The sequence below is a fragment of the Spermophilus citellus genome, assembly GCF_964194105.1.
Source record: "Spermophilus citellus genome assembly, chromosome: 3".
NCBI classification, from domain to species: Eukaryota; Metazoa; Chordata; class Mammalia; order Rodentia; family Sciuridae; genus Spermophilus; species Spermophilus citellus.
This window is the reverse complement of record NC_138184.1, coordinates 716,368-731,222: the sequence shown is the minus strand read 5'-3', so window position 1 is coordinate 731,222 and position 14,855 is coordinate 716,368. Positions and strand designations below refer to the sequence as shown.

The following is a 14,855-nucleotide window of genomic DNA, read 5'->3' as shown; positions in this document are numbered from 1 at the left end:
GTGTCCAGTATGTGTAAGGCCATGCTCCCTGCAGAGTCCACCTGCGTCTCTAGCTCCTGGGAGCACCAGGTGTCCCTTGACTTTGGCCACTCGTCCCCAGCCTCTGTTGTCACTCAGCCACCTCCTCCATGCTCTGCTGTCTGTGTCCCTGTGTCTCATGAGGACACCTGTCCTCAGATGAGGGCCCACCCTGATTGATGTGACCTCATCCTCATCAGTCACTCTGTACAGACCCATTTCCAAATGAGGCACAGGTCCCACGGGTCAGGATCAAAGGTGTCATTTTGGGAGACACAGTCCCCACTCCACAGGAAGCCAGAGGCTCTTCCCAGACATCCGAAGCGAGGCCCCAGCAGCCTTCTCTGACCCGCGGCTTCCCAACTCGAGGGACAGAGCAGTCCCCTGCTCAGTCTGCTACTGTGACTTGGAAGCTCACCCACTGCAGGGCTCTTCCGAGGGCCCAGCCAGGGCCACCATGCCCTTCCAGGGCTCAGTGAGGGCAAGAGGTGAGGAGGAGGCCCAGGACCTGGCAGGGGTTGGGTGGCCCCGGGCCTGTGTCCACATGGTCTAAGGATCAGTCTGTCCCACGGCATGGACACAGCCAGACGGGCACAGCCCACCCAACCAGGTGCCACTGAACAGGTCCTCTGCCTGTCCCTGCCAGTCATCGTGCTTCCCTCCTCAACATCCAGGCCCAGTGTCCCCTGGCACCGCCACCTCTCATCCCAGCTGCAGTCTGCACCCCTGCAGCCCCTTGTCGCCATGCTCACCTGCCCCCAGGGCCCCTTTCCCAGTGGCTGCAGTGCTCTGGTGCCAGGTGGACTCCGTTCCTGGTGTGGAACCAGTGGGCCCCACTACGCCAAGCCCTGGGCACAGATGTTCTCTGGTCCACACCGCCACACCTTCCTCAGGAAGTCAGGGGCAGTTTGGACGCTGAGAGTGAGCAGAGAGGCTGGGTTGGAGTGGGTGATGGTCCCCAGGCAGGAGACCCCCTCTAGCTGCCCCTGGAAAATGAATCCCCATAGCCTGAGTGCCCGTCCCCTAAGTACCCACTCATTCTGGCCCTCACCTCCTCTACTGCACGGCAAGTTTCTGGAGACAGGAGTGGGGGCTGGGGTCAGAGTTCAGGTGGTCTGTGGGTGTCTCACAGCATTCATGCTGGTCAGCCTGATTTTAGTCTGCACTATACTTTGTGTGTCTTTTTATTTTAGTTTCCTACTAACCCTTTTAAAAATGAGAATCCATATAACTGCTGGATGTATTGGCAATGCCTGTGATCCCAGCCACTCAGGAGGCTGAGGCAGGAGGATCTCAAGTTCGAGGCCAGCCTGAGCAACTTAGCAAGGCCCTTAGTGAGACCCTGTTGCAAAATAAAAAAACAAAAAGGGCTGGTGGTGTAGCTCAGTGGTAAAGTGCCCCTGGATTCAATCCCCAGTATTGGGGGCAAAAATTCACATGAAGTTCATCCTTTTAAAGTACGATCATGGAGTTTTGCAATCACCGTGTCTATCTAATTCCAAACATTCCGCCAACCCAGAAGGAAGCCATGTTTCCACGAGCAGTTACCCCCATCCCCACCCAGCCCAGTACCCACAGGTCCACGTCCCGATCTGGACTCCTGTCCTGGACATCTCCTGTCACTGGGTCACACGCATGAGGTCCTCAGATCCATGTAAGCTGTTGCCTTGCTCCTGCCTGGCTGAGGCCGCCCCGGGTGGCTGGGCTGGGCTGTTGGCATGTGTGGTCAGGTGAGCTGCTGTGCCTTGGACACTGGGCGTCCTGCCTGTGTGCGACCTGCCTCCCTCTTCCCAGGCTCCCTCCCGGGGTTCAGCTGCAAGTGCACGTCGCTCTGTTGGGCTGGATGTGGGCGGGTGGCCCCCAGTGGCTGGCTGCCCACACCCTGCCAGCCACGCGTGGCGTGGGTCCTTCTGCCAGCTGCTGGCCCTGGCTGTCATGCACTGTCTAGATCTAGCCACCCTGGGGCTGTGAGGTGGGGGCACCCTTGCCCCAGCTGGTCTGCCAGCATGGCCGAGGGGTGGTGACCTTGGTCTACGCTGTCTGTTGCTGGGCATTGAAGGGTCTCAGAGTCTAGAACTGACAGCCCTTTGGGGGCCCTTGTGGGTGCTGCCTCTGGGGCCTCCTGGGTCCCCTTGGAGCCCTGGGAGTGGCCCCACCACCTGGACTCCGTAGGCATCTGGGGTCACTGCTTCCCCGTGGGCCCCTCACCTTACAAGGAGGGGACAGTCTGGCCACAGGCACGTGGGACTGCATCTGCTCCAGCTACTGAAATCCACAGTGGAGGCACCCTCGCTCTCTCCCTCTGGCCCTGGGTGTCATCAGGAATGCCCACGCAGGACTTCATCCAGGGGCCTGCTATGATACCCTGCCACCTTACAGTGTGGACCAGGGTCCCTGGCTGGGCAGGCAGAAGGATATCCCTCTGTTCAGAGTTCTGCTGGCCGAATGACCAACCCAGCGTGTTCTCCTTCAAATTAGCTCTCCACCACAGCTGAAGCCCTCCTCTCGGCCACCACTGTTCCTGCAGGCTGTGCTGGGCACTGGGTGCAGGCCAGAGGCCAGGCCTGGTGGGGCCCAGGCTGGTGCCCACCCCCAGCTGTCAGTAGCAGCAGCTGCCCTGTGTCCTGTCCTGCCTGTGGCCTCTAGTAGGCCCCTCCGGGAACTGCTCTCCAAGAGGGGAGCACACATCAGCAGCAGATGGAGAGGAGCTCCCCGTGTGGGCAGGGGGTGTGTGGGGAGCGCAGGGGCTGGGCCTCCGTTCCCAGAGACCTGGCCTCCCAGTAACTGTTGTGAGGGCCCCGGAGCAGCAGCTGGCCCTGGCCAGGCCCAGGGAGCAGGCAGAACAGAACCTGGCACCTTAGCAACCTGGGGAAACTGAGACCTGTGCCCACTCGCCTTTGCCCCCACCCCAGTGCCTCAGAGGAGCCTGGCGAGGCTGGCAGGGCGCACCCAGACCAGGCAGCCCTGCGTTGTTGACAGCCCGTCTGTGGCTGGATTACGCCCCGTACAGTAATTCTCCTCGCTCTGCCAGTAATTGCCCTGACTTACCAGGCAGGCATCATTTCCTGAAAGTCAGCCGGCCTTAGAGGAAGTAGGCGCGAGGCCGTGACTAACCCCACATGCAAATGCAGCCGGTCTGAGACAGCGCAGTCCTCCCTCCGCCCCCGTCCGCCTGGGACGGACCGGTGCCGGGCTGCCTCCACGGTCATGAGGGAGACTCTTAGGCGGCTCCTCCAGGGGACCTGTCCAGCGGCCGGCACAGCCACACTTCCCAGCCATGTCCCAACTGCGCTTCTGCCTACAGTTTGCAGCTCTCAACGAGGTAACACTCCTGCTCCCTCGGGCGAATGGTGCCGGTGCTCAGGTGGGGGCCTGGAGAGTGAGACCCCACCCGCCCCTCCAAATGTCCCAAAGGGTAGGAGCACCCAGGCTGTGAGTAGCCCCTGGCCCTGCTGTTGTTCTTTGGCAGCGAGCACGGATCTGAGAGGGTTTTCTGGGAGAGCTCTGGGACCCGGGCAGGCCAGGCCAGAGCAGACACAGGAGGGGCTCAGTCCAGCCCCAGGGAGGGCCCCAGAGCCAGAGCTCCTGGGCTGGCGGGGGCTGCCGTCCATCTATCCCTTTCCCGGCCCAGTGGGGGACTAGTGTCAGAACCTCTTGTGGACCAGGGTGGGTACAGTTTGAGACTGGCTCTGCTCGACTGGGTAGGACCAGGTCCCCGTCCTTCCCTTAGGTCCCTGTGAATCTGGCAGGGGTGGGGCAGCACCTGTTTCTGGGGTCATTTCTGGGCTCAGCTTCCTGGACCAGGAGGGGGTGTGTCTAGTGTTCTGAATGTCCCCCCTCCCCCACAGCCTGGGAGACCCAGGCCAGGTCCCGCCTCCTTCCTGCCCCCTCCAGGGCTCCTGGAATGCAGAGACTGAGACCATCCAGGTAGCCCCAGGCCCTCGTGGATCCTCACTGTTGGGCGTGGCCGCCAGCCAGCTCCCTCCTCCCTAAGGGAGGAGTATTGAGCCCAGACTTGGGAGGGCAGCCTGCGGGAGGCTCAGGACTCCCTGTCAGTGGGGCACACAGCACAGGCTGAGGTCACAGACGAGCTCGGGCAGGGCTGGGACAAACTCCAGGTGGACGGGCACTTGGGGAAGACTTGGGAGCAGCCGGGCAGCGAGGTGGGACCCAGCACTAGCCTTTGTGGAGTTCAGGGAACTCCCAGACCCACATCCAGACAGAAGTGGGGCAGGGGTGCCTATGGGGAGGGGTCTCTCTTGACCCCCTCTTAGCCCACTCGTGGGACCAGACAGTAGATGAGGTCTGGAGGGACCCTAGGCCTGTCTCTCCCCACCCCTGAGAAGTGAGGGGGCCCAGTGCTCTGGAAGGGGAAGGAAGATGAGGGTGTGGGCTCCGAGTTATGCAGGGGCCATACCCCACACACATGGTGACATGCCGTGCCCTCGTCACACTAGTGACCTACATAGATACACTGTATCTTTGACAATTAGAGCCCACACTTTACCCAGGTTCCTCTGCTTCCCCTAGTGTCCTTCTCCTGCCCTGGGACCCGATCAGGACCCCGGGTGTCACCGTCACCACTCCCCCTCTGGGCTCCCTGGACGGTGTTGAGAGGAGTGGTGAGGTTTCCTGGGCTGCCCCTCAGCTGGGACTGTCAGTTCTTGTTCTGTGAGGAGGGCCTGTCCTCCGCCCCCTCCAGGTCTGTGCCCTCAACAGGCCCTGGCTGCTGCCCTGGCCTTGGTCTCCTGCCGAGTTGGGGCGTCTCCCCGTCCCCCACTGGAGGGCCCCTGAGTGCAGCCCACAGGGCCTGAGAGCTCTGCTCTGTCCTGCAGACAGACCCTTCTTGTCAGGCCGGGCCTGACCGCCCCTCCCCAGCCCTGAAGCAGGCTCCATGGTGGCAGCTCTCAGCCCCTGTGAGGGGTGGCTCAGTGAGGACCCCACCACCAAGCCAGAGGCAGGGCGCACTCCCTGTGGCCACCTGCTGGACCCCCACCAGGCACGTGTCTACCTGCAGGGGGGTGTCCCTATTCCAGGCCCACCAAAGCCCCAGAGCTGGGGACAGGACAAGCTCCCTGGCATTGTCCCCTTCACCTGGACTCAGGCTGTCATGCCCAGAGATGGTCTGGGACAAGACTAGGGTATGGGTGGCCTGGGTCAGATTAGGCTGGACCCACGGTCACCAAGTGGCCTCACGGGAGCAGCCAGTTCCTGAGACAGGGTCTTCGTGACTTGTTGATCTGTTGGGTACCCAGCCTGCCCGCTGTGGAGCAGTGGACATACCCCTCTTTGCTCTCGCCGCTATCCTTGGGCTCTTGGGCTTCTCTGCCTTCCAGAGCCCCCACCCAGGCTCCTGAGGGCAGGAAGGGCCACGGTCCTGCAAGCAGCTACCTGCCTTCCCGCCAGCGCTGGGTTCTCCTCCAGGGACTTTCCTGCCAGTGAGCAGGGGCGGGGGGAGCCTCTGCTGAGGGTCTCGGATCTGCCCTCAGCCCCACTTCCTGCCCAGGGGGTTTAGGCTGGGCATGGAGGAGGAGTGGGGTGTGCAGAGCCCCCACCCCATCAGCTAAGCCAAGGGTGGCGGTGTCAGGACTTGCTGCCTGCACTGGGCGGGAGGCAGCCTGTGGCCCATAGCAAGCAGCTGCCCCTCCCGCTTCCCAAGCGTCATTGGTGCTTCTGTCCACGGCGACCAGGGGTCCTGGGGCAGGTAAGAGCAGGCCAATCCAGGACCTCAAAGGGGTCCCAGGGACGTTGCCAGCATGCTGGTGCCTGTGGGTGGCCCTGTGCATCCATGGGTGCCCACAGGACTCCAATTTGTATGTCCTGTTCGCTTGACCAGCTGTCCTCAGGAGACCCTAGCCAGAGCTCCACCACAGGGATCAGGTAGGACCTGACCTGTCACCACTGGGGACTGACTGGGCACACCTTGAGGAGGTTACAGACACTTGAGTCCCACCCCCACTCCTACCTTCAGGAATCGGGATCTGAATGTCAGGCACATCACCGTGGGATGAGCCGGGATGGCCCTCAGCAGGGCAAGAGAGATCAGGGGTCTCCTGTCCTCTGTGCCCTCTGAGATGCGGGGATGCTGGCCTAGCTATGCCCTTGATGCCAGTCTGAGACCGAGGACCTGTGTCCTCTGGTCACTCCATCCTCCCAGTGTCTGCCCATTGATGGAACGGAACCGACCAGGTCCCAGGAATGCTTCCCCAGAGCCCAGAACCCCAACCTCAGCTGACAGGGCGACATTCTCTGGGCTTCTCAGTGGCCCCCAGCCTGCCCTGCACCCTGCAGGCCTGCCCCCTCCCTAGCCTGCTGTCAGGACTGAGTGTGGGGGTCCTAGCAGCCCCCTGGATCCCAGCCCCGCTGAAGAAGTGCTGCTGGCCCAGGGCAAGGCAGCAGAGGTTGGCGCGCTGGGCCTGGAGGTGCTGGAAGCGGGCAGATGGCACTCCTCCTGAGCCAGGCTCTTGGGGTGCTGCCCTGGACCCAGGGGCCTTGTCTGCGAAACAGGAAGGGGCAATGTGAGTGCCCCTGCGTTTGGGGTCCCTGGGCGGGGGCAGGCTCCCCGAGTTTCCCAGGTGCTAGTGGGGTGGTGGCAGGTGGCGGTGAAGATAGGCTACAGTGAGAGACTGCAGCAACCCTCCGCTGTTTCTGCACCCCATCTCTTCACAGGTTGTAAATGACACAGTTCAACTCAGTGTGGCAGACGCCAGCCACAGGTGGCACTACCTGCACAGCAAGGGTCCCTTGGCCCCTCCCCACCCTGCCTGGCCTTTTACTTTAGTTTGAGACAAGTTCTTTCCAAGTTGCCAGGGCTGGCCTGGAACTTGCCATCCTGCCGCCTCAGCCTCCCAAGTGGCCGGGACGCAGGAAGAGCCAGGCTTCTTTTCCTGAGCTGCCATTCATATGTGGTGTGATTCACTCACTTAAAGGGTGCGGGTCAGTGGTGTTAGTATGTTCATGATTGTCAACCATGAGTTCTGGAGCATTCCGTCACCCCAGGAGGAAACCCTATACCCTTGAGCAGCCCCCCTTCCCCCAGCATTCCAGCCCTGCAACTGCAAGTCCACATCGTCTCTGGACCCTCCTGTCACTGGGTCACACACTGTGGCCTGGTGTGACTGGCTCTCATTGAGCACAAGGTCCTTGGGTCCCTGCACACTGCAGCTGTGTCACCTCACTCCTGGTCATGGCTGAGGGACACTCTGCCCCATGATGGATGGTCTGTGTACTGCTGTCCGTCATGCACACCTGGTGCTGCCTCACCTGGGCTTGTCTTCCAGGATGCCTCGTACCTCGAGGACCTCTCCAACGCCTCCATCTTCTCTTCGTCCATTGACTCCCTGTCAGACATCGCAGACACCCCCGACTTCCTGCCAGCAGACAGCCTCAGCCAGGTGCCCACCATCTGGGACGTGAACACCACCTCGTCCACCCACAACAAGGTCAGTGCCCCGGACTCTGCCAGGGCGGCCCCAGACTCCACGAGCCCCTCGCCCCGCCCCAGGCTGGGGCACCCTCTCCTCACCCTGCTCTGTCCCTGGAGACAGGCTCATGCACGTGGATGTGAAGAGGGATTCTGGAGAGTAATTTCCACTCAGGGGACTCTGGTGACTCCAGAGACATTTGACTGTCACCCTGGGGAGCTACTGGTGTTGCTGGGTAGAGGTCAGGGACACTGCTCAGCACCTGCAGTGCCCAGGATGCCCACCCCAGAGAACTCTCTGGCCCCTAATTTTAGTGGTGCCCAAAGGACCACACCCATCCAGCCTTTTCTAAGGTATTTGGCAAGAAAGAAGCTTCTAGACTGGGAGGACAAGTTAGGAATGTGTCTGGGGGGCCTGAAGTGGAGGCTCTGGATGCTGACATGGGCACACACCCTGGATAGCTGACGGGCTGGGGCCAGTAAGGGGGACAGGAGGCTCCGAGCACCTGGCACTGACTCCACCCTCTACCATCATGTGGGGCCACTCAGGCCTGTTTCCCCTTGGGATCTGTGCCCAGCAGGCACTGCCCACCCCTAGGGGCCTGGCTGGCCTTCAGTGGGTGGCACCAGGCCATCTGAAACCTAGTATGGCAGAGCTGCCCACCTGTGCTGGAGCATGACCAGTCTTCCAGGAACCCACGCAGGGTCTGCCTGGCTTTGTGTTGAGTAAAGGGAGCTAGAGGTTGGGTGGGGACTGTGACTCTCTGGACTTCCTTCACTTTTTCTTAAAAATCTCTGGTCGGGCCAGCACGGTGCCAAGGGCTATCATCCCAATCCTCAAGAGGCTGAGGCAGGAGGACGGCAAGTTCCAGGCCAGCCTGTCTCAAAATGAAACACAGAGGTGGGCTGGGCCCGTGGGTCCCTGGAGAGGGCTCGCCATCAGCGCGAGGCCCTGGGCGCCACCCTCAGCCCTGCAGATGTTAGAGGATCTGGGGTGTCCCTCACCTACGGGAAAACCAGGCTGTGAGGGTCGGTGCCTGGAGGGGACCCAGGACCCTTGTTCCCCCATGAGCCTCCAGCTCTTCATGGCCCTGGGGCTGGGGCAGCTCCGGGGCCAAACCTGCTGGGTCCTAAGATCAGGTGTGCTAGGGGTCGGCGTTGGCGGTCACTCCTGTTGGCTCACACACACGGTGTCCAGGCTGGGCTCACTGTGGCTGAAATGAGAGCCACACATCTAAAAGGGTGTTTTAGAACCACACAGGCTCCTCTCTGGGCCCTCTGGGCTCAGTGTAGTGCTCTGGACAGTGGCCGCCATGCTGCTCGCCAAGGGTGGGCAGGTCAGGACAGGGTCCTCTCCCAGACCATTCACAACTCTGGTCAGTTCTCAGGCCCTGAGGAGGCCATGAGTGACACACACTCAGTCCAGAGGCCAGGCCTGGCTGCCAGCCCAGAGTCAGTGCCCCCTGGCCAGCTTTGCCTATCCTGCCCTCTGTCCATCAGGATGCAACTCAGGCAGTTTATCTGCCCCTCCAAAGTGAACCATGGTCTGGGCATCCCTTCACCCTGGTCACTGCACAACGGGGCATTCCAACCTATTCACCCACAGAAAGCCTGCTGTGCCCTCAAATACCATATCAAATGGCCTCCTGTGCAGCCCTGCCAGGCTAGTATCACCAGTGACCTTGCCCAGGGGCCCAGCCGACATGCGTGCAGCCCCGAGTTTTGTCTCATCTTCTCCCTGGAAAGGAGCCCCCCCCCCAGTGTCCCCTGTGCTCCCGTGGGCCTGTGTACCACCATGGTCTGATACACACAAGGCCTCAAGCCACCAGACCTGCCCAGCCTGTCAGCTATCCCACCAGCTCCTGTGAGACCAGGGGCTAGGGTTGTTGTCCATGAAGACTAGTAAGTACCTTTCCCAGGTGGCAGGAGCCATTCAGTAGGCCCCAGCTGACACCCTGTCTACCCTCCAGCTGTTCCTGCACAGTGGGCCCTTTTCAGGCCTCGAGGACCCCGTGACCTCCCTCCCTAGCACTCCGCTTCTCGTCAGCTACCAGGTGAGCCAGGCAGGCCTGCCGGGGTTCCCTCTCTTCCCTTCCCAGACCTCCTGGGCACCCACCTAGGCAGGGATCTCAAAACCTCAGGCCACTCCACAGTGAGTGCCCACTTTACAGATGAGGAAACTGAAGCCCAGGTGAGGTGCCACCTGGGGGTAAGGTCAGGCCACCCCCACCAGGTCGTTTCCTGGCTTTGGGCAGCCAGGCTGCTATCCCCAGGGGAGGCTAGGCCGGATGTGGCAGCATGGGGCCTCTGGACTCTCATATGCACCTGCAGTCACAGAGCCAGCCCGAGGAGGAGGACGAGGCGGACGAAGAAGAGGAGGAGGCTGAAGAGCTGGGTCACGCAGAGACCTACGCAGACTATGTGCCGTCCAAATGTGAGTGGCTCGGCTGGGTTGGGGCACTTGGACACCCTCAGCCCCAGGACAAGACCCTGCGGACCCCAACTAGGGGTTGTGGGCCCAGGGGCCACAGCCACAGCCACAGGGCAAGGGCCAAAGTGCACCTGATCCCCTTGCCCCTTCCAGCCAAGCTCGGGAAGCAGCACCCAGACCGTGTGGTGGAGACCAGCACACTATCTAGTGTCCCTCCACCTGACATCACCTACACCCTGGCACTGCCCACCGCAGACAGTGGGGCCCTGTCTGCCCTGCAGCTGGAGGCCATCACCTATGCCTGCCAGGTGACTCCCCAGACCCCAGCTGCTGGGGGAGGGGTGGCCCAGGAGGGAAGCCCAGGCTCTAACCGCCCATCCCGCCGCAGCAACACGAGGTCCTGCTGCCCAGCGGGCAACGCGCGGGATTCCTAATTGGAGACGGGGCTGGCGTGGGCAAGGGCCGGACAGTGGCTGGTATCATCGTAGAGAACTACCTGCGTGGCAGGAAGAAGGCCCTGTGGTGAGCGCCTGCTCCAAGAGGGCAGGGAGTGGGCGGGGAGGGGGCAGGGACCGTCCCTGACCGGGCTACCGCCCCAGGTTCAGTGTCTCCAACGACCTCAAGTATGACGCAGAGCGGGACCTGCGGGACATTGAGGCTCCGGGCATCGCCGTGCACGCGCTGAGCAAGGTGCGGGGAGCGCAAGCCCACGCTGGAAGGGCGGGGGTCGCGGGGAGCAGCCCCGCAGTGCCCACTCCCATTCCACCGGGGAACCCCAGCCGAGAAGGCCGAGGGTCCCCATGCTTGCGCCTGCGCCTGTTGCAGATCAAGTACGGCGACAACACTACCTCAGAGGGTGTCCTCTTCGCCACCTATTCTGCCCTGATCGGGGAGAGCCAGGCTGGTGGGCAGCACCGCACGCGTCTGCGGCAGATTCTCCAGTGGTGCGGGGAGGCCTTTGAGGGCGTGGTATCCTGCAGGCATTACCGGGGCCAGCCTCCAGACCCGGCAGGCCTGGACTTCCCAGCAGGAGCAGGATTCCACAGCTCACCCTTGCCCCCCACCCCTCCCGAGACCTGGCCTGGCACTGGCCAGCCAAACAGTGACCAGAGACTCTGTGTTGGTGTTTGTGATGAGTCCTGAGGCGATGGTGGCCTCTGTGCAGCCTGCAGGCATGCAGATGGTACCCAGGGTCCCTGCCATCCTAGAGACAGGCCTGGTGCCGAGGGCTGGGCCTTGCTGGGAGTGGTCAAGGGCCAGGATGCAGGCCCACAGGGTCACCTTACTTCACATCAGTCCTGGGGTTGAATCCAGAGGGTTGCCACTGAGCTACATCCCCAGTCGTCTTTTGTTATTTTATTATTTTGAGACAGGGAGCCTAATGTGGTGGCCACGTCTGTCACAGTGACCAGGGAGGCTGAGGCAGGAGGATCAAAAGTTCAAGCCCAGCCTTGGCAACTTAATGAGACCTTGTCTCAGATTTAGATGGAAACAAAACAAAACAAACAAACAAACAAAAAAAAAGAGAGAAACAGACCTCAGGATGTAGCTCAGAGGTGCAGTGGCCCTGGTTCTAACCCAGGTACAAAACAGGAAACCGAACTGTACCCAGGACGCAGAGGTGAGCACCTCGCCATCCCCGACGGCAGGCAGCCGTGCCTGTGTGCGTGCCTGCACTTCCCCAGGCCTGCTGGAAGCTGTCACCCAGCAGCTGACAGATCCGGCTCTGCAGGGCTCCGAGTCCCCAGGCCCCAGGGCTTTTGGCCTGGGCTGCCCACACCCCTTCTGGAACGCTCCTTAACCCTCGCCCACCCCAGATTGTGTTTGACGAGTGCCACAAGGCCAAGAACGCCAGCTCCACCAAGATGGGCAAGGCCGTGCTGGACCTGCAGTACAAGCTGCCCCTGGCCAGAGTGGTCTACGCCAGCGCTACAGGTGGAGCGTGGGGCCCCTGCCAGTCTTGGGGCAGCGGCAAGCCGGGAGGGCTGGCTGGGGCACAGGTTGCCATGCTGCCCACAGTTCCTCAGGCCCAGCCCACACCCAGCTTCTCAAGGCCTGGGGCAAAGGCTCTTGCTGTCCCTCGGCCACCAGACCATCAGGGCCTCCCCTCTGCCAGTTGGCTCTGCCCTGTCTCAGCAGGCGCCCCAGGTCCCCCCACCCGGCCCTCCCTCCCTCCGTGGTCGTACCCAAGCCCCTGCACCCCACTGGCTTCTAGCTATCCCCTCCTGGTGGTCAGGAGGAGCTGACGGCTCCCCTCCCCAGGTGCCTCTGAGCCGCGAAACATGATCTACATGAGCCGCCTGGGCATTTGGGGTGAAGGCACGCCCTTCCGGACCTTTGAGGAATTCCTGCATGCCATTGAGAAGAGGTGAGCGCCTTCCGAGGGCTCGGTGGAGGCAGCTCCCACCACACCTGGCCTCAGGCCTGTGTCCTGTGTTAAGGACACAGACCTTCCTCTGCCCAGTTCCCGCCAGGCCCTGGCCCTGCACGGCCTCTCTGCCTCCTCCAGGCAGGCTCCTGGGACCCGCAGGCCTAGCTGGAGGTCTGCCCCGGCTGGCCACACTCTCTGTGTGCCTGCTCTTTCCCGTCCCAGTTTCCGCCCCTCTCTAGAGTCACTCCATCTTCTGGTGGGACATGGTGCTGAGGAGGCCATGCCTGTCCACAGGGGTGTAGGTGCCATGGAGATTGTCGCCATGGACATGAAGGTCAGCGGCATGTACATCGCCCGCCAGCTCAGCTTCTCTGGAGTCACCTTCCGCATCGAGGAGATCCCCCTGCCCCCAGCTTTTGAGCATGTCTACAACCGCGCAGCCCTGTTGGTGAGCCAGGCCCCCCGGGGCAGGGGGCAGGCCTGACGCAGGGGCCCTCCGTGTGTCTCCTCGGAGCTCTGTGCCCATCAGGGAAGCCCAGGCCTTCGTCCTGCTCCCCTGTTGGGAATGTCCTGTGGCTGTGACACCAGGGTGTTAGCCGGAGCCCCTACCACCTTCCCAGGGTTCAGGAGCACTTTGTCCCAGGTGGTGGCCTGTTGGTGGCTGTGCTTAGATGAGTTCCATTCCTTACTGGCCTGGGCATAAACCCTTGACCATGCCCGGCTTGGGCCAGGTGACTTCTTTAGGTCAGACAATCCCAGGGTCCCCTTCTGCACTGCAGATGTGGGGTGAGGTCATCCTCTGATGGCATCCTAGGCGCTGTAGGCCATTCCAGGCCAGGAGCCTCCAGGTGTCCACAGAGGTGTCCTGGTGTCCTCTGTTGCTAAGGCATCAAGAGTGGATGACCTCAGAGGCGGGCCTCAGCTGCCCCCACCCTCCCCTGGGCTCTGTACCGCTGCCACCCCAGCCCTGCTTCCCAGCCCGCTCCTTGAGCTCTGCCCGGCCTGTGCTGGCTCCTGGCCTCTTCCTGTGCAGATGCTATGCGCCTCTGTGCAGACAGGCCTAGGCTCAGGACACCCCTTGTCCTTGCAGTGGGCTGAGGCCCTGGGCGTGTTCCAGCAGGCGGCCGACTGGGTGGGCCTAGAGTCACGCAAGTCCCTGTGGGGCCAGTTCTGGTCGGCCCACCAGCGCTTCTTCAAGTATCTGTGTGTCGCTGCCAAGGTGCGCCGGCTGGTGGAGCTGGCCCGCGAGGAGCTGGCCCGAGACAAGGTGTGCAGGCCCGGCCACTGTCCCCGCTGCTCACTCCTGCCCTGGACTCCTCTCACCCTCCCGAGAGCTGCTGGGGCATCAGCTGCATCGTGGGTGTGGCCATCAGAGGGGACCAGACTCTGTGGTCCATCTCGGTCACGCAGGCCCAAGGGTGGTGGGGTCTGAAGTGTGCTGCTGAGGCAGATGGACTGGGCAGGGTCTGCAGGAAGGGACATGTAGGCTGTGACTTTGTGGCAGGCAGGCTGGCCAGTCCTGAGGTAGGAAGACTGCTGATCCCTTGCCCATCACTGCCCCTGGGGAGCCCCCTGGCCACAGGGAAGAGTGTGGATGGGAATGGCAGTCTCCCCACGCCCAGCTCAGAGCCACTGTCCCTGCAGTGTGTGGTCATCGGACTACAGTCAACAGGCGAGGCGCGGACCCGTGAAGTGCTGGACGAGAACGAGGGGCACTTGGACTGCTTTGTGTCCGCTGCTGAGTGAGTGGGAGTGGGGGTTGGGCTGTCACTCAGCTCGGCTCTTTAGGCTTCCCATGACCAGCCCGTGGCCTGGCCCTGCCCTTTGGTCCCTGTCAGCGGAGGATGGGGGTCGGGAAGCTATGTTCAGGCCACAGTGCCAACCCTGAGGCCTTAAACTGTTTGTTTTCTGGCTAGGAGAATTAAGCACGGGTGACCCCAGCCCCAGCAGGTGCGGAGGTTGTGGTGGGGTCTGTGGGTCTCGCGTGGCTCAGGCACCTAACCCTCTCATGGGTTTCCAGGAATGGCACTGTGGTCAGTCCCCACAGCGCCAACCTCACTTCCCACCCTGCTCAGGGTCTTCACCCCTCTGCTGGCTGCTCATCACCAGGCCCAGGGGCTCCCACAGCACCTCCCTCAGCCCCAGGGTGCCGGCTGCCCTCTCTTGGAGGTGCTCAGCTACTCTGTCCAGGGTGCCTTCAGCCAGGACACTCCCGGGGCTCAGGCCCCTGCCCATGCTGCTCCTTGCCCATCTCTGAGCATGCCTGAGGTCCTTCACTGGGGCAAGTGCTGCCCTGGAAAGGCCAAGCCCGTCCCCACACCCCCACTTCCCAGCAGGCCTGCACCTGGGCCTGGTGGAGCACAGCCTCTTCTCCTTGCAGAGGTGTCTTCCTGTCGCTCATCCAGAAGCACTTCCCCTCCACCAGGAGGAAGCGGGACAGAGGCGCTGGCAAGAGGAGACGTAAGAAGTGCCCCTGCCTCAGGCCCCTGTGCTCGCTTTCGGCTTCCCACTCCCCTCCCCCTGCTCCCATCCTCCCTCCAGAGCCTGCAGGGCCTCTCTCCTGACTCAGGCCTGCCCGACATCATAGAGGAGCCCCAGTGGGCATGGTCAGC

At 62.2% G+C, this 14,855-nt stretch overlaps 1 protein-coding gene across 3 annotated transcripts in view; it reads left to right on the top strand.

Annotated features, from left to right (window-relative positions):
• Window positions 1-14,855, top strand: part of SBNO2 (strawberry notch homolog 2) — a 57,824-nt gene that overhangs the window by 25,783 nt on the left and 17,186 nt on the right. For 2 of the 3 annotated variants that reach the window (XM_081282985.1, XM_081282984.1), the window contains 13 exons: window positions 7,299-7,460; window positions 9,412-9,495; window positions 9,773-9,875; window positions 10,026-10,180; window positions 10,261-10,394; window positions 10,472-10,562; window positions 10,698-10,841; window positions 11,690-11,807; window positions 12,135-12,240; window positions 12,538-12,691; window positions 13,334-13,510; window positions 13,888-13,985; window positions 14,624-14,703. In XM_081282985.1, the coding sequence (XP_081139111.1) occupies window positions 7,299-7,460; window positions 9,412-9,495; window positions 9,773-9,875; window positions 10,026-10,180; window positions 10,261-10,394; window positions 10,472-10,562; window positions 10,698-10,841; window positions 11,690-11,807; window positions 12,135-12,240; window positions 12,538-12,691; window positions 13,334-13,510; window positions 13,888-13,985; window positions 14,624-14,703 (1,606 nt within the window). Of the gene's footprint in view, window positions 1-2,332; window positions 3,341-7,298; window positions 7,461-9,411; window positions 9,496-9,772; window positions 9,876-10,025; window positions 10,181-10,260; window positions 10,395-10,471; window positions 10,563-10,697; window positions 10,842-11,689; window positions 11,808-12,134; window positions 12,241-12,537; window positions 12,692-13,333; window positions 13,511-13,887; window positions 13,986-14,623; window positions 14,704-14,855 lie in introns of those variants that run through there. The other variant, XM_081282986.1, reaches the window with a different exon arrangement.